The 21,510-nt window shown below is 41.7% G+C and overlaps 1 protein-coding gene across 1 annotated transcript in view; it reads right to left on the bottom strand.

Annotated features, from left to right (window-relative positions):
• COLGALT2 (collagen beta(1-O)galactosyltransferase 2) overlaps nt 1-21,510 on the bottom strand; it is a 148,132-nt gene that overhangs the window by 5,463 nt on the left and 121,159 nt on the right. The window contains exons 11-13 of the mRNA XM_027083049.1: nt 10,509-10,715; nt 5,990-9,012; nt 5,053-5,228 (exon numbers count right to left, since the gene is read on the bottom strand). Coding sequence (XP_026938850.1) covers nt 8,736-9,012; nt 10,509-10,715 — 484 coding nt within the window. The 3' untranslated portion in view covers nt 5,053-5,228; nt 5,990-8,735. The remainder of the gene's footprint in view (nt 1-5,052; nt 5,229-5,989; nt 9,013-10,508; nt 10,716-21,510) is intronic.

Genomic DNA, 21,510 nt, shown 5'->3' with positions numbered 1-21,510 from the left:
GTAATGATTGTAAAGATGACCCAAGAACTCAGGAAAAGAATGGATGCACACAGAGCACAGAAGTTACAAGAAGTTTTTAAAAAAGAGAAAAAATAAAGAACCAAACAGAGTTGAAGAATACAATAACTGAAATGAAAAACACAAGAAGGAATCAATAGCAGTATAAATGAGGCAGAAGAACAGATAAGTGAGCTGGAAGACAGAGTGGTGGAAATCACTGTCACGGGATAAAATAAAGAAAAAAGAATAAAAAGAAAAAAGCACAGTCTGAGAGACCTCTGGGACGATATCAAACGCACCAACATTCACATTATAGGGGTCCCAGAAGAAGAATAAGAGAAAGAGCCTGAGAAGATATGTGAAAAGATAATAGCTGAAAACTTCCCTACCATGGAAAAGGAAACAATCACCAAAGTCCAGGAAGCACAGAGAGTCCCATACAGGATCAATACAAGGAGGAACACACCAGGACACATAGCAATCAAATTGACAAAAATTAAAAATAAAGAGAACATATTAAAATCAACAAGGGAAAAACAACAAATAATATACAAGAGAATCCTCATAAGGTTATCAGCTTATTTTTTAGAAGAAACTCTGCAGGCCAGAAGGGAGTGGCATGATATATTTAAAGTGATGAAAGGGAAAAACCTACAACCAAGAATACTCTACCCAGAAAGGCTCCCATTCAGATTTGATGGAGAAATCAAAAGCTTTACAGACAAGCAAAAGCTAAAAGAATTCAGCACCACCAAACCAGCTTTACAACAAATGCTAAAGGAACTTCTTTAGGTGGAAAAGGAAAGGCCACAACTAGGTACAAGAAAATTACAAGATGGGAAAGCTCACTGGTAAAGGCAAACATACAGTAAATGTAGGAAATCATCCACACACAAATATGATTATCTAAACCAATAATTGTGAGAGGATGAGAGTACAAATGCAGAATCTTGAAATGCATTTGAAATGAAAAGACCAGCAACTTAAAACAATCATATATATACACAGACAAATATCAGAACATACATATATCAAAACCTCATGGTAATGGTAAACCAAAAATGTATTAATAGATATACACACAAATAAGTAAACAAAATCCAAACACAACACTAAAGATAGTCGTCAAAATACAAGAGGAGAGAACAAAAGAGGAAGGGAAGAAAAAAGACCTGCAAAAACAAATCCAAAACAATTAATAAAATGGCAATAAGAACATACATATAGCTATGTACATGGATTAAATGCTCCAACCAAAAGACAGATAGGCTGAATGGATACAAAAATAAGACCTATATATATGCTGTCTACAAGAGACCCACTTCAGATCTAGAGACACATACAGACTGAAAGCGAGGGGATGGAAAAAGGTATTCCATGCAAATGGAAATCAGAAGAAAGCTGGAGTAGCTGTACTCATATCAGACAAGAGAGACTTTAAATTAAGACTGTTACAAGAGACAAAGAAGGACACTACATAATGTTCCAGGGATCAATCCAAGAAGAAAATATGACAATTGTAAATATATATGCACCCAACATAGGAGCACCTCAATATATATAAGGCAAATGCGAACAGCCATAAAAGGCGAAATCAACAGTAACACAATAAGAGTGGGAGACTTTAACACCCCACTTACATCAATGGACAGAACATCCAGACAGAAAACTCAGTAAGGAAACACAGGCCTTAATTGACACATTAGACTGGATAGACTTAATTGATATTTATAGAGCATTCCATCCCAAAGTAGCAGAATACACATTCTTTTCAAGCGCACATGGAACATTCTCCAGAATACATCTCATGCTGGGTCACAAAGCAAGCTTCAGTAAACTTAAGAAAATTGAAATTGTATCAAGCATCTTTTCCAACCACAATGTTATAAGATTAGAAATCAACTACAAGAAAAAAACTGCAAACCGCCCCCCCCCCCACAAACACCTGGAGGCTAACCAGCCTGCTACTAAACAACCAAAACAATATGCTACTAAACAACTAATGGGTCACTAAAGAAGTCAAAGAGGAAATAAAAAAACTACCTAGAGACAAATGAAAATGAAAACATAATGATCCAAAACCAATGGGACACAGCAAAAGCAGTTCTAAGAGGGAAGTTTATAGCTATACAAACTTACCTCAGGAAACAAGAAAAACCTCAAATAAACAACCTAACCTTACACCTAAAGCAACTAGAGAAAGAAGAACAAACAAATCCCAAAGTTAGAAGAAAAGAAATCATAAAGCTCAGAGCAGACATAAATAAAATAGAGACTAAAAAACAATAGAAAAAAAATCAATGAAACTAAAAGCTGATTCTTTTTTTTTTTTTTTTTTTTTTGTGATACGTGGGCCTCTCACTGTTGTGGCCTCTCCCGTTGCAGAGCACAGGCTCCGGACGCGCAGGCTCAGCGGCCATGGCTCACGGGCGCAGCCACTCCGCGGCATGTGGGATCTTCCTGGACCGGGGCACGAACCCATGTCCCCTGCATCGGCTGGCGGACTCTCAACCACTGCACCACCAGGGAAGCCCTAAAAGCTGATTCTTTGAAAAGATAAACAAAATTGATAAAGCTTTAGCCAGACTCATCAAGAAAAAAAGGGAGAGGGCTCCAAATCAATAAAATTAGAAATGAAAAAGAAGTTACAACTGACACCACAGAAATACAAAGGTTCATGAGAAACTACTACTATCAACTATATGCCAACAAAATAGACAACCTTGAAAAATGGACAAATTCTTAAAAAGGTACAATCTCCCAAGACTTAGCCAGGAAGAAATAGAATATATGAACAGACCAATCACAAGCGCTGAAATTGAAACTGATTTAAAAACTCCCAACAAACAAAAGTCCAGGACCAGATGGCTTCCCAGGGAAATTCTATCAAACATTTAGAGAAGAGTTACCTATCCTTCTGAAACTATTTCAAAAATTGCAGAGGAAGGAACATTTCCAAACTCAATGAGGCCACCATCACTCTGATACCAAAACCAGACAAGGATACTACAAAAAAAGAAAATTACAAGCCAATTATCACTGATGAACATAGACACAAAAATCCTCAACAAAATATTAGCAAACAGAATCCAAAAAGACATTAAAAGGATCACATACAAGGATCTAGTGGGATTTATCCCAGGAATGCAGGGATTTTTCAATATCTGCAAATCAATCAGTGTGATACCCCACATTAACGAATTGAAGAATAAAAACCATATGATCATCTCAATAGATGCAGAAAAAGCTTGATAAAATTCCACATCCATTTACAATAAAAACTCACCAGAAAGTGGGCACAGAGGGAACCTACCTCAACATAATATAGGCCATATATGACAAACCCACAGCTAACATCATATGTAATGCTAAAAGCTGAAAACATTTCCTCTAAAATCAGGAACAATCAAAAACAAATGGGACCTAATTAGACTTAAAATCTTCTGCACAGCAAAGGAAACCATAAACAAAAAGACAGCCTACAGAATGGGAGAAAATATTTGCAAATGATGCTACTGACAAGGGATTAATCTCCAAAATATATAAACAGTCCATACAGCTCAATATCAAAAAAACAAACAACCCAATCAAAAAATGGGCAGAAGATCTACATAGCCATTTCTCAAAAAAATACATACAGATGACCAAAAGCACATGAAAAGATGCTCAACATCACTAATTATTAGAAAAATGAAAATCAAAACTATGATGAGGTACCACCTCACACTGTTCAGAATGACCATCATCAAAAAGTCTACAAATAATAAATGCTAGAGAGGGTATGGAGAAAAAGGAATCCTCCTACATTGTTGTTGGGAATATAAATTGGTACAGCCACTATGGAGAAGAGTATGGAGGTTCCTTAAAAATCTAAAAATAGAGCTACCATGTGATTCAGCATTCCCACTCCTGGGCATATACCTGGAGAAAACCATAATTGGAAAAGATACATGCACCCCAGTGCTCATAGCAGCAGTATTTACAATGGCCAGGACATGGAGGCAACCTAAGTGTCCATCAACAGAGGAATGGATAAAGAAGATGTGGCACATATACACATATATAATGTGTATATATATGATATACACACACATATTACACGATGGGATATTACTCTGTCATTAAAAAGAATGAAATAATGCCATCTGCAGTAACACAGATGGACCTAGAGATTATCATACTAAGTAATCCAGACAGAAAGACAAATATCATATGATACGCTTATATGTGGAATCAAAAAAAAATGATACAAATGAACTTATTTACAAAACAAATAGACTCACAGACATAGAAAACAAACTTACAGTTACCAAAAGGAGAGGCGGGGATAAATTAGGAGTTTGGGATTAACATATACATACTACTCTATATAAAATAGACGACCAAAAAGGACCTACTGTATAGCACAGGGAACTATACTCAATATCTTATAATAACCGATAATGGAAGAGAAGGTAAAAAAAGTATATATTCACATACATATACACATATATAATTGAATCACTTCACTGTACACTGAAACTAACATAACATTGTAAATCAACTATATTTCAACTAAAAACTTTTTTTAAATTAAAAATGAAAGAGAAGGCACCATTTTCTATGTAATCTGTTAACACAATGTACTAAAACCTATCATTTCTCTCTTTTCCAAGCAGGCAAAAACAAAACCAAAAACAACATACTGGCCACCACTGGCCAGACTCTTCACCCTTGTCTCAGCCACCCTGCTCTATTTAGGGAATACCTTCAGCCCACTCACAGGGAGTCCCCTCCCATGTCACTGCTCTCTCCTCCTGGCCCCCCTCCCACTGACACATTTAATCAGGAAGTCTCCAGGGAAGGAAGGTTCTCTCTGAGATAACAAACATCCCCACAAAACATAAAATGTGGGTGAAATGATTATTTCCAAGGCTGCCTGTGCTGAGGTTTCTGAGCAGATCATCCATGACATGCTATTTTATCAAATGACCAGCCTCACTTTAACTCTCACTTTGTCATTAGTTAAATCCTCACTGAATTAATTTCTTGTCAGTCATGAAGATCACTTACTTGGAAAGAATGTCTTGAAAGCACATTGTAGAAGCCTCTTGGGAAAACTCATCTTTATCCTACAGTTACTAATTAGATGGATTTGTTCCAACTGTAAGTGAAAATATTCCCATGTGTGTAGCTGAATGGGAATTTTGTTTCCGACACCAGCATTTTACTGGAAATCTCTGCATTGTCTGTCAGGAGAGCAACCAAACTTAGAATTCCCCCCCAGAAACAACGGCCTCTGCATTCGTGAGAACAGTCTGGAGCAGGAGGGTAGCCTCCTTGCCATCATGATCGGGTCTCAAGACTGTTTCCTGTCAATAACCCCAACACACAGCTGACTCTTCGGTCCTACCCAGCTCCCCATCACTCCCTAGTAGGCCCTTCCACAGCCCCAAACCCAACACAACTGTCACATTCCCAGCAAAGCTGCCCCCAACGGCCCCCTCCTCAGCAGAACCAGGTTCCCTGGGTCCTATGGCCCCTTTTGTTCCAGCCTCTGAAAGAAAGCCATCCTGCTTACATGGCTTCTCCCTTGGACCACAGACGCCACAGCAGTAGGGACCTTTTCTAGACCTCTGAGCATCTCAGTGCCCAGCACAGGGCCTGAAACAAGGGAGCGCTCACACCTGGTTTTTGAGGTTTTGGGGGAGCCTGAGCTGAAATACAGGGGGTCATTGAGGCCAACATGGGTTCTCCTTTTTTTGCCCCAAGATAAATCTCTTTGGCCTGGGACAAGCATTTCAGTATCTTTTGATGAATTGATAGATAGGCTGACCAATAGCACAGAAATGCAAAATGAATCCTCCGTCAATCACCCTCCCACTGGAGGCCTGGAATCCTTTTTGGCTTACCCACCTCTCCAGCAGTCTAAAACATGTCCCACTGGACAGGAAGGCTGGTGACCACCCTCTGTTCTTTGCCACAGGGATTGCACAGCAGTGATGATTACCTTTGGCCTCTGACATCCTTGGCCGGTGCAGACCTGGAAATTCCAGCAGTGTTGGCTGTTGACCAGCGTTGGAGGAACCAATGAACAATCATAGAGTTGCACGTTTTTTAATTTTTCACAAAGTGCTCTAGAAGGCAAGTAGTTTATCACTTCCCCACCCTGAAATGACAGAGCATGACAGACAGTGTAGGATGCTGGGATGCTGGCTCTTGTTTTCCAGAGTTCCTGGAGCAGGCCCCAGTGAACAAAGCAAGGCCCGTGCAGTGTGTCGTCTGCACGTTGTACACACTCAGTCCACACTTAGCAGCACCAGCACTGCTGAAGTCAGGGCCGGCCATCCAGAGGATTACACCTTGGATCTCAAGATCCAGAGAGGGTTTAACTTCCAGAGGCAGACAGCAGGTGCCATGACGGAGGCAAAGTCCTCTGACACCGCAAAGGTCTAATGTCTTGACTTAAGGCTAGACGGGAGGCAGGAAAGAATAATGAGGTCAAGGAATCCCTGGATTGCTGAAGAGATGACCTTCTAAAGAAAAGCTGCGTCTGCAGCTCACAATGTTCACAATGAAAGAACACTGCTTGGGATTCTAGACCTGAGTGGAGAAAAGCAATGGCTGGGCTAACAGAGCCAGAATTTTATTCACAGTAGAACAGTCCTAATCTAAAATTCTAGAATTTATGAACAATGTCTTTTAAGAATGAGAATTCAAAAAAAAAAAAAAAAAGAATGGGAATTCATAAACCCACCAGACCAGCTGACAGGGAAAAAGAAAAAAAAAAACCCACCAATGTTCTCTATGAAACATAACCACACAAAAATTAATTAAATCTTCCTCTACTCCCAATACCTCAGCCTCCGCCCACCCCTTTAAAAAAAAACAAAACATGAAATTCACGCACATCTGCACACACTCAAATATGCAAACGAAGTACAGCATACCCAAGGAAACCTTAGGAATCGCCTAAGGGTTTTTCACTAGCTCCCCAGATGCTCTGTTTTTCTAGACAAAGAGTCAAGCTCTGATAGCTATGTCTAAGCAGTAAAAATCAGGCAGCTGAGATCCCTTCCCTCAGTCTCCTGGCTTATTGGTCAATGCAGAAGAACCAACCATAAGTCAAGAGGGAAGGCCAAGGTTGGTGTTCTGTGGAAGGAAGCTGCCGGGTTGTCCTGCAGCCTGGCGCCCTCATGGGGAGCAGGAAGCTTGGTGCACCCAGCAAGGCCACCAACGGGTTCTGCTCTAAAGCATGAAGCTCAGAGTCAACACCCAGGACACGGAGAGAGGAGCGTGTGTGGACAAGATGCTTGGGGAGGGGATTTCTGGAGACCAAGTTTTACTGCTTGCAGGCATGAGAACAGAAACCTAAAACAAACCATCATGAGATATCCAAGGATCACAGATTGTGGAGCTGAAACAGATGATGTAGTCCAACTCTGCATTTTACATAAAATCCATTTATGAAGAAAGCAGAGAGGTGGTCTGCCCAGGATCCTGACTCCAAGGCTTCCCTGGTTGTTGGTCTAAATCAGTTGATCAGTCCATTGTTTCTAACCAAGGTCTCTCGCCTGAGGTGGAGAATCATTTGTTTCCAGAAGGTTAGAATCTCCCACTCAACAGGCCTCCTTGTAAGAGTCAGGCTGGGAAATGCAGAAGAACCAGATTCTGGAACCAACGTGTCTACACTCACCACTTCCCAGGGGGCAATAAAAGCCTAACACATATGTTTCCCTGCCTTATCCTACAGACACTTCCCCCACATTTTGTAAAATAAATAATTCAAAATAGAATGAAAATCCCAGGCAAGGACAGTTTCTGGCCTAAAGATGTGCTCTGCCTCTTAACAGTGACTCGTAAAACTCACACCTGCAGCTCACTCCCAGGCTCAGGGTGGAGAGGACAGTCTGACGTGCTGGGGCAGCACATGAACCCCCGGGACAGCAATTACACACCAGTCCCAGCCCCTTATATATTAAATTTATCTTCATAAATAGAGCATCCCAACTCAAGCGACCATAATAAAGAAGGCCAAAGTTTGAGTGCTTTCCTCAAATATCTACACAAACCCTCAAATATCTATGAAACTATATGCTCATGGCAAAATGGACACCTCTTCATGGGAGCTTCAATTGCCATGATAGTCAAATGCCAAGTTACACACAGACCCAAATACCCATCCCTGTTGGATAACGGGGACTAAGATGAAAAAGTCACTTTGCAATAAGGCTCACGGCAAATGCCTTTAAAGAAAAAGCCCAATTAATTTGATTTTAAATGGTCTGATTCCCCCTCCCCCACACCCCGAACTTAGAACATACTCAAGTTTTCAACGTCACATCTATGACATAAAATGGGCACACTAGACCAATAGATGTGGTCCAGTTGACTTGGCTGCCAGGCCTACCCATTTATTGACGTGATAGTGTGGTGATCACCTTTCCCTTTTATGAATCTCTGAGCCATGCTGTTCAACCTCAACATGAGAACGAGTATCATATGGGTAATGAACTGAGGGACAAGGTGTCTGGATTGAAGTTCATCTTAATGGTTTCCATAAAGCCTATTTTCTAGCCATCTAGGAAATTTGGGTTTAGTTTCCCTATTCCCTTCCCCTGTCAAAAACATACTAATTTTGATCAATCACATTAGACCACTTTGGTTAGATGATCGTGACCATGAAAAGAAACTGGAACAAACATATCAACAGCCCATTAGGAAAACCACAGGGCAGTAACCCCCCCATGGAGCCCTCATAACTCATCTCTCGAAGGCACAGTGTCCAGGGAGGTTGGCGGTGGCAGGGCCTCTGTGTTCTTGGCATTGCGGTAGATGTGACCTTGCTTCCTGGACTTCCAGGCATGTGTCCTGTCCCAGTCAGTGGCCACTGTCTCATTGTCCCAGATGGTTGAGGTCTCCGTGTCACTCAGATACCCTGGCTGGCCTGTGTAGTGTGTTGGGTAGATGAGCAAGGGTTCTGCAGAGAAGGCTTTCAAGTCCCTGGATTCGTAATGCTCCATGTACTCAGCACTGAAAACAAGAGGTGTACAGGTGGGTGAGGGAGCAGGACACTTACAGAACAGGGGAAAAGAGCCCCACTTGTTATCTCTTAAATTCTCATAGACTCATTTGATTATTTTTCAAGTTGTGTCCTGTGTGGAAAATTTTAGTCTACGAACACAATACAGTTTTCTTTAAAAGCTTTCAGATGGTCTAAACAAATGCACAAAGAAAAAGGTCAGGATGTTTCTGTTGTATTTGGATAGACTAGTTTAAAAATGAATTTCAGGTCTTATTCTAAAAATTAAGGATTAAGCTCTGTTGGACCATAATAATAAATAAATGTGATCACTTTGTAGAAAAATGCTCTGTTCCCGGATTAATAAATTAGACGGCTGGGAGCTGGATGGCAATGAAGGGTTGAGTGATGTGGTGTAGGCTTGGAGGCACACCAGCGTGGCTTTGCATTCCAGCGACAAGTGAGTGTAAAGTGGAGGGATGACTTGCCCTCCCTCCCAGGGCTCCTGTGCAGATTACATGAGGTGACATCTGCTTGGCTGCTAGGTCTCAATTTCCTTTCTGTTGAGGGGATGATGATTGACCTCCATGTTTATGTTGGGAAGCAGAGATAAAAATCAGTCTCCGACACGTTGTCCATCTTTACTGAAGACAGGAGACAAAATGAGCAAGATGCAGGACAAGAACACTCAACTGCTAACATGAAGACCATCTAGGGAGGAATCACCCAGCAACTGAGAGAAGAAGCCAAGGTTAGAACCTGGTCTTCTGCTCCAGTAATGAATTTAAGGAAGCACTGATCAAGCAGCTATTATGTATAGAGTTTGGACTAGGCTCTAAGGACACAGAGATAAAAGATGGTTCCTGCCTCAGGGGCTCATAGGTTATTGGGGAGACTGACACATAAACCCATAATTTACCATGCCCTTGATAAGCACTAGGTCAGAGTGAACTCCCAGGCTACAGGAACTCTAGCAACACACTGCCTTCTTCTATGGACACCTTGCTCAGAGGCCACCTCCACTCTCTCTGAGCCTCTAACACATCTCTGTGATTGCAGGTATCACAATACATCACAATGACTGTTCTCGAGTCTGGGTTCCCAACTAGCCTGTGAGCTACTGCCTGGCCAACAGTACACTCAATGAACTAAGAAATGAACAGAAAAATCTGAGGTGTTTAGGAAGATGACCTTCACCTTGAGGTGTATATGGGTTTATGGAAGTAAGAAAATCAGAGATGAGAGGACTGAGCAGATTACGTCCAGTTAAACTACCCGCTGAGTATTAAAGAGGACTCCTATGCAAGACTCACCATTTCTGCCTCATCTTCCCCATCTGTAAAAGGGGATAATCACTCAAATCGGCCTCTCTGGGTCATGATTATGGACAGATCACTTAGGAAAGTAGTACCCCTTAAAATATATTAAGTATTACCCAGAAACCAAGTAGCATAATTCATGAATGGATTTTGCTCAAGGGATAGGCAGGCAGTTCAGGGTAACTCACACAGGATGCTTGTTGTACATGATTGGCAGAAACTCATCCACTGGTAGCATCTTCCCAAAAGGATTGGCTCCAACAAGCTTCTGTGCTCCTTCCAGAGAGATGACATAGCCCAGAGTCCAGTAAGAATAGTCAGCTTCGACCAGATTTACCACATTGGGCACAGCTTTCTCTGGCTCTTTTAGTTGCATCCTCTTCCTGCCAATATAACTAAAAGGAAATGGGTGGAGCAGAAAATTCCAATTTTAGTATTAGACATCCATAAGAATGGAGCACAGCTCTGCAGACTTTTGAAAGCTTGGACCAAGTGTGTCTTATTTAAATGTATCACACAACAAGGCACATCACATCAACCATGGCTGTCATCTCCCATCAATGGGGCCATTTCTGTGGCTCCACTTATCAACATCCCAACTATTCTTGCCTAGCAGACTGTTGAAGCATGAAAGTTGAGATGTAGAGATTAAAAGATCTTTCAGAGGTTCGAGACAAGATGGCAGAATAGAAGGACTTGAGCTCACCTCCTCTCACAAAATCACAACTAACTGCTGAACAACCACCAACAAAAAAGACTGGAACCTACCAAAAAACATATTCTACATCCAAAGATAAAGAAGAAGCCACAGCAAGATGGTAGGAGGGGCGCATCTGTGATACAATCAAATCCCATACCCACTGGGTGGGTGACCCACAAACTGGAAAATAATTATATTGCAGTGGTTCTCCCACAGGAGTGAGAGTTATGAGCCCCACATCAGGCTCCCTGTTCTGGGTGCTCTGACATTAGGAGGAAGAGCCCCCACAGCATTTGGCTTTGAAGGCCAGCAGGGCTTGATTACAGAAACTCCACAGGACTGGGAGAAACAGAACCTCCACTCTTGGAGGATGCACACAAGGTCTCATGCACAGTGGGACCTAGGGTGAAAGCAATGACTTCAGAGGAGCCTGAGGCAGAGCTACCTGATGGTCTTGGAGGGTCTCCTGAGTAGGCAGGAAAGAGGCTGTGGCTCACTGTGGTGACAAGGACACTGGTGGTGGAGGTACTGGGGAGCATTCATTGGTATGAGCTCTCCTGGAGGCTTCCATTTTGACACCAAGAACTGGCCCCACACAAGAGCCTGTAGGCCTAAAGTCTTCCTGAGCCCACAGTTGCCTTCAAACACACCCCTTGACACAACCCTGCCCACCAGAGAGACAAGACCCAGCTCCACCCACCAGTGGGCAGGTACAGTCCCTGCCACCAGGAAGCCTGAACAAGCCTCTAGACCAGCCTTGCCCAACAGGGGGCAGACACCAGAAGCAAGAGGAACTATAATCCTGCAGCCTGTGGAAGACAGACTGCACAAAATGTTAGACAAAATGAGATGGCAGAGGAGTATGTTCCAGATGAAGGAACAAGATAAAACCCCAGAAGAGCAACAAAGTGAAGTGGAGATAGGCAATCTACCTGAAAAAGAATTCAGAGTAATGATAGTAAAGAGGATACAAAATCTCAGAAAAGGAATGGAGGCACAGCCTGAGAAGATACAAGAAATATTTAACAAAGGACTGAAGATATAAAGAACAAAGTTGAACAATACAATAACTGAAATGAAAAATAGACTAGAAGCAATCAATAGCAGAATGAATGAGGCAGAAGAAAGGATAAGTGAGCTGGAAGACAGACTATTGGAAATCACTGCTGCGGAACAGAATAAAGAAAAAAGAATGAAAAGAAACGAGGACAGTTTAAGAGGCCTCTGGGACAACATTAAACTCATAAACATTCACATTATAGGGGTCCCAAAAGGAGAAGAGAAAGAGAAAGGGCCTGAGAAAATATTTGAAAAGATAATAGCTGAAAGCTTCCTTAACATGGGAAAGGAAGCAGTCACCCAAGTCCAGGAAGTGCAGAGAGTACATAGAGGATAAACCCAAGGAGGAACATTCCAAGACACATAATAGTCAAATTGAGAAAAATTAAAAACAAAGATAAAATATTAAAAGCAATGAGGGAAAAGCAACAAATAACATACAGGGAATCCCCATAAGGTTATCACCTGATTTTTCAGGAGAAACTCTGCAGGCCATTAGTGGCATGATATACTTAAAGTAATGAAAGGGAAAAAGGTACAACCAAGCATACTCTACCCAGCAAGGCTCTCATTCAGATTTGATGGACAAATTAAAAGCTTTACAGACAAGCAAAAGCTAAGAGAATTCACCAGCACCAAACCAGCTTTACAACAGATACTAAAGGAACTTCTCTAGGTGGAAAAGAAAAGGCCACAACTAGAAACAAGAAAAGTATGAATGGGAAAGCTCACCAGTAAAGGCAAACATACAATAAAGGTAGGAAATCATCCACACACAAATATGGTATTAAAACCAGCAATCATGAGAAGAGGAGACTAAAAATACAGGATATATGAAATGTACTTGAAATTAAGAGACCAGCAACTTAAAACAATCTTGTATTTATATAGACTGCTATTATCATTGTAACCACAAACAAACAAAAAAAAATCTACAATAGATATACACACAAATAAGAAAAAGGGTAGGCCCGGGTAGCTCAGTCGGTAGAGCATCAGACTTTTAACCTAAGGATCCAGGGTTCATGTCCCTGTTCAGGCGGAAAATGAGCTTTGGGGACTTCCGGGAAGATGGCGGAAGAGTAAGACGCAGAGATCACCTTCCTCCCCACAGATACACCAGAAATACATCTACGCGTGGAACAACTCCTACGGAGCACCTACTGAACGCTGGCAGAAGACCTCAGACCTCCCAAAAGGCAAGGAACCCCCCACGTACCAGGTTAGGGCAAAAGAAAAAAATAAACAGAGACAAAAGGATAGGCACGGGTCCTGCACCAGCGGGAGAGAGCTGTGAAGGAGGAAAAGTGTCCACACACTAGGAAGCCCCTTCGCGGGCGGAGACGTCGGGTGGCGGAGTGGGGGAGCTTCGGAGGCGGAGACTGCGGGTGACGGAGATTGCGGGTGACGGAGACTGCGGGTGGCGGAGTGGGGGAGCTTGGGAGCCACGGAGGAGAGCACAGCAACAGGGGTGCGGAGGGCAAAGCGCAGAGATTCTGCGCAGAGGGTCGGTGCCGACCGGCACTCACTAGCCGAGAGGCTTGTCTGCTCGCCCGCCAGGGCGGGCGGGGCTGGGAGCTGAGGCTCCGGCTTCTGTCGGAGCACCAGGAGAGGACTGAGGTTGGCGGCGTGAACACAGCCTGCAGGGCGTTAGTGCACCGCGGCGACCCGGGAGGGAGTCCGGGCAAAAGTCTGGACCTGCCGAAGAGGCAAGAGACTTTTTCTTCCCTCTTTGTTTCCTGGTGCACGAGGAGAGGGGATTAAGAACACTGCTTAAGAGAGCTCCAGAGACGGGCGCGAGCCGCGGCTAAAAGTGCGGAGCCCAGAGACAGACATGAGACGCTAAGGCTGCTGCTGCCACCACCAAGAAGCTTGTGTGCGAACACAGGTCACTATCCACACCCCCTTCCGGAGAGCCTGTGCAGCCCGCCACTGCCAGGGCCCCGGGATCCAGGGACAACTCCCCTGGGAGAACGCACGGCGCGCCTCAGGCTAGCAATGTCACGCCGGCCTCTGCCGCTGCAGGCTCGCCCCACACTCCGTGACCCTCCCTACCCCCCCCCCACCCGGCCTGAGTGAGCCAGAGCCTCCGAATCAGCGGCTCCTTTAACCCCGTCCTGTCTGAGCAAAGAACAGACGCCCTCCGGCGACCTACACACACAGGAGGGGACAAATCCAAAGCTGAGCCCCTGGGAGCTGTGAGAACAAAGAAGAGAAAGGGAAATCTCTCCCAGCAGCCTCAGAAGCAGCGGATTAAAGCTCCACAATCAACTTGATGTACCCTGCATCTGTGGAATACATGAATAGACAACGAATCATCCCAAATTAAGGAGCCCTGTGGATGAAAGGCTCTTGGTGCTGCAGCCAGGAGTCAGTGCTCTGCCTCTGAGGTGGGAGAGCCAACTTCAGGACACTGGTCCACAGGAGGCCTCCCAGCTCCACATAATATCAAACGATGAAAATCTCCCAGAGATCTCCATCTCAACACCAGCACCCAGCTTCCCTCAACGACCAGCAAGCTACAGTGCTGGACATCCTATGCCAAACAACTAGCAAGACAGGAACACAACCCCACCCATTAGCAGAGAGGCTGCCCAAAATCATAATAAGTCTACAGACACCCCAAAACACACACCAGACGTGGACCTGCCCACCAGAAAGACAAGATCCAGCCTCATCCACCAGAACACAGGCACTAGTCCCCTCCACCATAAGCCTACACAACCCACTCAACCAACCTGAGCCACTGGGGACAGACACAAAAAACAACAGGAACTACGAACCTTCAGCCTGCAAAAAGGAAACCCCAAACACAGTAAGATAAGCAAAATGAAAAGACAGAAAAACACATAGCAGATGAAGGAGCAAGATAAAAACTCACCAGACCTAACAAATGAAGAGGAAATAGGCAGTCTACCTGAAAAAGAATTCAGAATAATGATAGTAAAGATGATCCAAAATCTTGGAAATAGAATAGAAAAAATGCAAGAATCAGTTAACAAGGACCTAGAAGAACTAAAGATGAAACAAACAATGATGAACAACACAATAAATGAAATGAAAAATACTCTAGATGGGATCAATAGCAGAATAACTGAGGCAGAAGAACGGATAAGTGACCTGGAAGATAAAATAATGGAAATAACTACTGCAGAGCAGAATAAAGAAAACAGAATGAAAAGAACTGAGGACAGTCTCAGAGACCTCTGGGACAACATTGAACGCACCAACATTCGAATTATAGGGGTTCCAGAAGAAGAAGAGAAAAAGAAAGGGACTGAGAAAATATTTGAAGGGATTATAGTTGAAAACTTCCCTAATATGGGAAAGGAAATAGTTAATCAAGTCCAGGAAGCACAGAGAGTCCCATACAGGATAAATCCAAGGAGAAATATGCCAAGACACATATTAATCAAACTGTCAAAAATTAAATACAAAGAAAACATATTAAAAGCAGCAAGGGAAAAACAACAAATAACACACAAGGGAATCCCCATAAGGTTAACAGCTGATCTTTCAGCAGAAACTCTGCAAGCCAGAAGGGAGTGGCAGGACATATTGAAAGTGTTGAAGAAGAAAAACCTGCAACCAAGATTACTCTACCCAGCAAGGATCTCATTCAGATTTGATGGAGAAATTAAAACCTTTACAGACAAGCAAAAGCTGAGAGAGTTCAGCACCACCAAACCAGCTCTACAACAACTGCTAAAGGAACTTCTCTAGGCAAGAAACACGAAGGAAAAGACCTACAATAACGAACCCAAAACAATTAAGAAAATGGGAATGGGAACACACATATCGATAATTACCTTAAATGTAAATGGACTAAATGCTCCCAACAAAAGACACAGATTGGCTGTATGGATACAAAAACAAGATCCATATATTTGCTGTCTACCAGAGACCCACTTCAGACCTAGAGACACATACAGACTGAAAGTAAGGGGATGGAAAAAGATATTTCATGCAAATGGAAACCAAAAGAAAGCTGGAGTAGCAATTCTCATGTCAGACAAAATGACTTTAAAATAAAGACTATTAGAAGAGACAAAGAAGGACACTACCTAATGATCAAGGGATCGATCCAAGAAGAAAATATAACACTTGTAAATATTTATGCACCCAACATAGGAGCACCTCAATACATAAGGCAAATACTAACAGCCATAAAAGGAGAAATCGACAGTAACAGATTCATAGTAGGGGACTTTAACACCCCACTTTCACCAATGGACAGATCATCCAAAATGAAAATAAATAAGGAAACACAAGCTTTAAATGATACATTAAACAAGATGGACTTAATTGATATTTATAGGACATTCCATCCAAAAACAACAGAATACACATTTTTCTCAAGTGCTCATGCAACATTCTCCAGGAGAGATCATATCTTGGGTCACAAATCAAGCCTTGGTAAATTTAAGAAAATTGAAATTGTATCAAGTATCTCTTCCGACCACAACGCTATGAGGCTAGATATCAATTACAGGAAAAGATCTGTAAAAAATACAAACACATGGAGGCTAAACAATACACTACTTAATAACAAAGTGATCACTGAAGAAATCAAAGAGGAAATCAAAAAATACCTAGAAACAAATGACAATGAAAACACGACGACTCAAAATCTATGGGATGCAGCAAAAGCAGTTCTAAGAGGGAAGTTTATAGCAATACAATCCTACCTTAAGAAACAGGAAACATCTCGAATAAACAACCTAACCTTGCACCTAAAGCAATTAGAGAAAGAAGAACAAAAAAACCCCAAAGTTAGCAGAAGGAAAGAAATCATAAAAATCAGATCAGAAATAAATGAAAAAGAAATGAAGGAAACGATAGCAAAGATCAATAAAACTAAAAGCTGGTTCTTTGAAAGGATAAACAAAATTGATAAACCATTAGCCAGACTCATCAAGAAAAAAAGGGAGAAGACTCAAATCAATAGAATTAGAAACGAAAAAGGAGAAGTAACAACTGACACTGCAGAAATACAAAAGATTATGAGAGATTACTACAAGCAACTCTATGCCAATAAAATGGACAACCTGGAAGAAATGGACAAATTCTTAGAAATGCACAACCTGCCAAGACTGAATCAGGAAGAAATAGAAGAGATGAACAGACGAATCACAAGCACTGAAATTGAAACTGTGATTAAAAATCTTCCAACAAGCAAAAGCCCAGGACCAGATGGCTTCACAGGCGAATTCTATCAAACATTTAGAGAAGAGCTATCACCTATCCTTCTCAAACTCTTCCAAAATATAGCAGAGGGAGGAACACTCCCCAACTCATTCTACGAGGCCACCATCACCCTGATACCAAAACCAGACAAGGATGTCACAAAGAAAGAAAACTACAGGCCAATATCACTGATGAACATAGATGCAAAAATCCTCAACAAAATACTAGCAAACAGAATCCAACAGCACATTAAACGGATCATACACCATGATCAAGTGGGGTTTATTCCAGGAATGCAAGGATTCTTCAATATACACAAATCAATCAACGTGATACACCATATTAACAAATTGAAGGAGAAAAACCATATGATCATCTCAATAGATGCAGAGAAAGCTTTTGACAAAATTCAACACCCATTTATGATAAAAAACCCTGCAGAAAGTAGGCATAGAGGGAACTTTCCTCAACATAATAAAGGCCATATATGACAAACCCACAGCCAACATCGTCCTCAATGGTGAAAAACTGAAAGCATTTCCACTAAGATCAGGAACAAGACAAGGTTGCCCACTCTCACCACTCTTATTCAACATAGTTTTGGAAGTTTTAGCCACAGCAATCAGAAAAGAAAAGGAAATAAAAGGAATCCAATTCGGAAAAGAAGTAAAGCTGTCACTCTTCGCAGATGACATGATTCTATACATAGAGAATCCTAAAGATGCTACCAGAAAACTACTAGAGCTAATCAATGAATTTGGTAAAGTAGCAGGATACAAAATTAATGCACAGAAATCTCTGGTACTCCTATACACTAATGATGAAAAATCTGAAAGTGAAATCAGGAAAACACTCCCATTTACCATTACAACAAAAAGAATAAAATATTTAGGAATAAACCTACCTAAGGAGACAAAAGACCTGTATGCAGAAAATTATAAGACACTGATGAAAGAAATTAAAGATGATACAAATAGATGGAAAGATATACCATGTTCTTGGATTGGAAGAATCAAGATTTTGAAAATGACTCTACTACCCAAAGCAATCTACAGATTCAATACAATCCCTATCAAACTACCACTGGCATTTTTCACAGAACTAGAACAAAAAATTTTGCAATTTGTATGGAAACACAAAAGATCCCGAATAGCCAAAGCAATCTTGAGAACGAAAAACGGAGCTGGAGGAATCAGGCTTTCTGACTTCAGACTATACTACAAAGCTACAGTAATCAAGACAGTATGGTACTGGCACAAAAACAGTAATATAGATCAATGGAACAGGATAGAAAGCCCAGAGATAAACCCACGCACATATGGTCACCTTATCTTTGACATAGGAGGCAGGAATGTACAGTGAAGAAAGGACAGCCTATTCAATAAGTGGTGCTGGGAAAACTGGACAGCTACATGTAGAAGTATGAGATTAGATCACTCCCTAATACCATACACAAAAATAAGCTCAAAATGGATTAAAGACCTAAATGTAAGGCCAGAAACTATCAAACTCTTAGAGAAAAACATAGGCAGGACACTCTATGACATACATCACGGCAAGGTCCTTTTTGACCCACCTCCTAGAGAAATGGAAATAAAAACAAAAGTAAACAAATGGGACCTAATGAAACTTAAAAGCTTTTGCACAGCAAAGGAAACCATAAAGAAGACCAAAAGACAACCCTCAGAATGGGAGAAAATATTTGCAAATGAAGCAACTGACAAAGGATTAATCTCCAAAATTTATAAGCAGCTTGTGCAGCTTAATAACAACAACAAAAAAAACCCAATCCAAAAATGGGCAGAAGACCTAAATAGACATTTCTCCAAAGAAGATATACAGAGTGCCAACAAACACATGAAAGAATGCTCAACATCACTAATCATTAGAGAAATGCAAATCAAAACTACAATGAGATATCATCTCACACCAGTCAGAATGGCCATCATCAAAAAATCTAGAAACAATAAATGCTGGAGAGGGTGTGGAGAAAAGGGAACCCTCTTACACTGTTGGTGGGAATGTAAATTGATACAGCCTCTGTGGAGAACAGTATGGAGGTTCCTTAAAAAACTACAAATAGAACTACCATATGACCCAGCAATCCCACTACTGGACATATACCCTGAGAAAACCATAATTCAAAAAGAGTCATGTACCAAAATGTTCATTGCAGCTCTATTTACAATAGCCCAGAGATGGAAACAATCTAAGTGTCCAACATCAGATGAATGGATAAAGAAGATGTGGCACATATATACAATGGAATATTACTCAACCATAAAAAGAAACGAAATTGAGCTATTTGTAATGAGGTGGATAGACCTAGAGTCTGTCATACAGAGTGAAGTAAGTCAGAAAGAGAAAGACAAATACCGTATGTTAACACATATATATGGAATTTAAGAAAAAAAATGTCATGAAAAAGTTAGGGGTGAAACAGGAATAAAGACACAGACTTACTAGAGAATGGACTTGAGGCTATGGGGAGGGGGAAGGGTAAACGGTGACAAAGCGAGAGAGTGGCATGGACATATATACACTACCAAACGTAAGGTAGATAGCTAGTGGGAAGCAGCCGCATAGCACGGGGAGATCAGCTTGGTGCTCTGTGACCGCCTGGAGGAGTGGGATAGGGAGGGTGGGAGGGAGGGAGACGCAAGAGGGAAGAGATATGGGAACATATGTATATATATAACTGATTCATTTAGTTGTGAAGCTGAAACTAACACACCATTGTAAAGCAATTATACTCCAATAAAGATGTTAAAATGAAAAAAAAAACTATCAAGAAGGAAAGGATCTGCTTGTAAAGCAGTGAGTTCTCCATCACTGGAGGTATTCAACACCAATGGAACACCCAGTTGGTAGGGATGCTGTGGTGATAACCTTGAGGATTTTCCATTCTGGTGAGCATTCTCATTGACCTTTCCAGTGTCTGAAACCTCACCATTACAGATATCCCTGGACATTAAAGTCCTGTCTAATAAATGTCATTTAAAGTCATTGATATTCCACATAGTAGAGAAAAGTTTGCAGTGCTCTGTGCATGGGTAGGGATAAGTAGGTAATGCTGGGAGATGGGGAGAAGAAGGTCTGGGGCCAGGTGTTGGCCCCCTTAAGGGCCAGCTCTCATGAGGCAGCCCAGCTGGGAGCAGGAGGAAGAGCACAGAGGCTGAGCATCTGAACCTGGGGCAGCAAGTGGGTAAGGGAAGGGACCTCAGGGCCATGGCTATCAGTGGCCTAGGATGCAAAATCTGCAGCTGCCTTCGCTCCAAACGGATGCCACCTGCCATTGGGTTTGAGGCTTCCCTCAGCTTCCCCTGCAGTTGCATCATCCCTGCCTGAGCCCCAGGCAAAAGCTGCAAACTGAAGCCGGCTTTGGAAATGTACACATGTAACCACATTCTCATCCTTTTGGAAAAAAAAAAAGAAAAAGGAATCCAAATAAAACACTAAAGATAGTCATCAAATCACAAGAGAACAAAAGAGGAAAGAACGAAGACCTACAAAAACAAATCCAAAACAATTAACAAACTGGCAACAAGAACATACATATAATTACCTTAAATGTACACGGATTAAATGCTCCAACCAAAAGACATAGATGGGCTGAATGGATACGAAAACAAGACCCATATATATGCTGTCTACAGGAAACCCACTTCAGACCTAGGGACACATACAGACTGAAAGTGAGGGGCTGGAAAAAGATATTCCATGCAAATGGAAATCAAGAGAGCTGGAGTAGCAATTCTCATATCAGAAAAAATAGACTTTAAAATAAAGACTATTACAGGAGACAAAGAAGGACACTACATAATGATCAAGGGATCAATCCAAGAAGAAGATATAACAATTGTAAATATATATGCACCCAACATAGGAACACCTCAATACATAAGGCAAATGCTAACAGCCATAAAAGGAGAAATCAATAGTAACACAATAATTGTGGGGGACTCTAACACTCCACTTACATCGATGGACAGATCACCCACACAGAAAATCAGTAAGGAACACAGGCCTTAAATGACACAATAGACCAGATAGACTTAATTGATATTTATAGAGCATTCTGTCCTAAAGCAGAATACACATTCTTTTCACGTGCACATGGAACATTCTTCAGGATAGATCACATGCTGTGCCACAAAGCAAGCCTCAGTAAATTTAAGAAAATTGAAATCATATCAAGCATCTCTTCTGACCACAATGCTATGAGATTAGAAATCAACTTCAAG

The sequence above is a fragment of the Aethalodelphis obliquidens genome, unplaced genomic scaffold, assembly GCF_003676395.1.
Source record: "Aethalodelphis obliquidens isolate GAN/ISIS:26980383/991018 unplaced genomic scaffold, ASM367639v1 scaffold48, whole genome shotgun sequence".
NCBI classification, from domain to species: domain Eukaryota; kingdom Metazoa; phylum Chordata; class Mammalia; order Artiodactyla; family Delphinidae; genus Aethalodelphis; species Aethalodelphis obliquidens.
The sequence above is the reverse complement of the archived record's forward strand: the minus strand, read 5'-3'. Positions and strand labels throughout refer to the sequence as shown.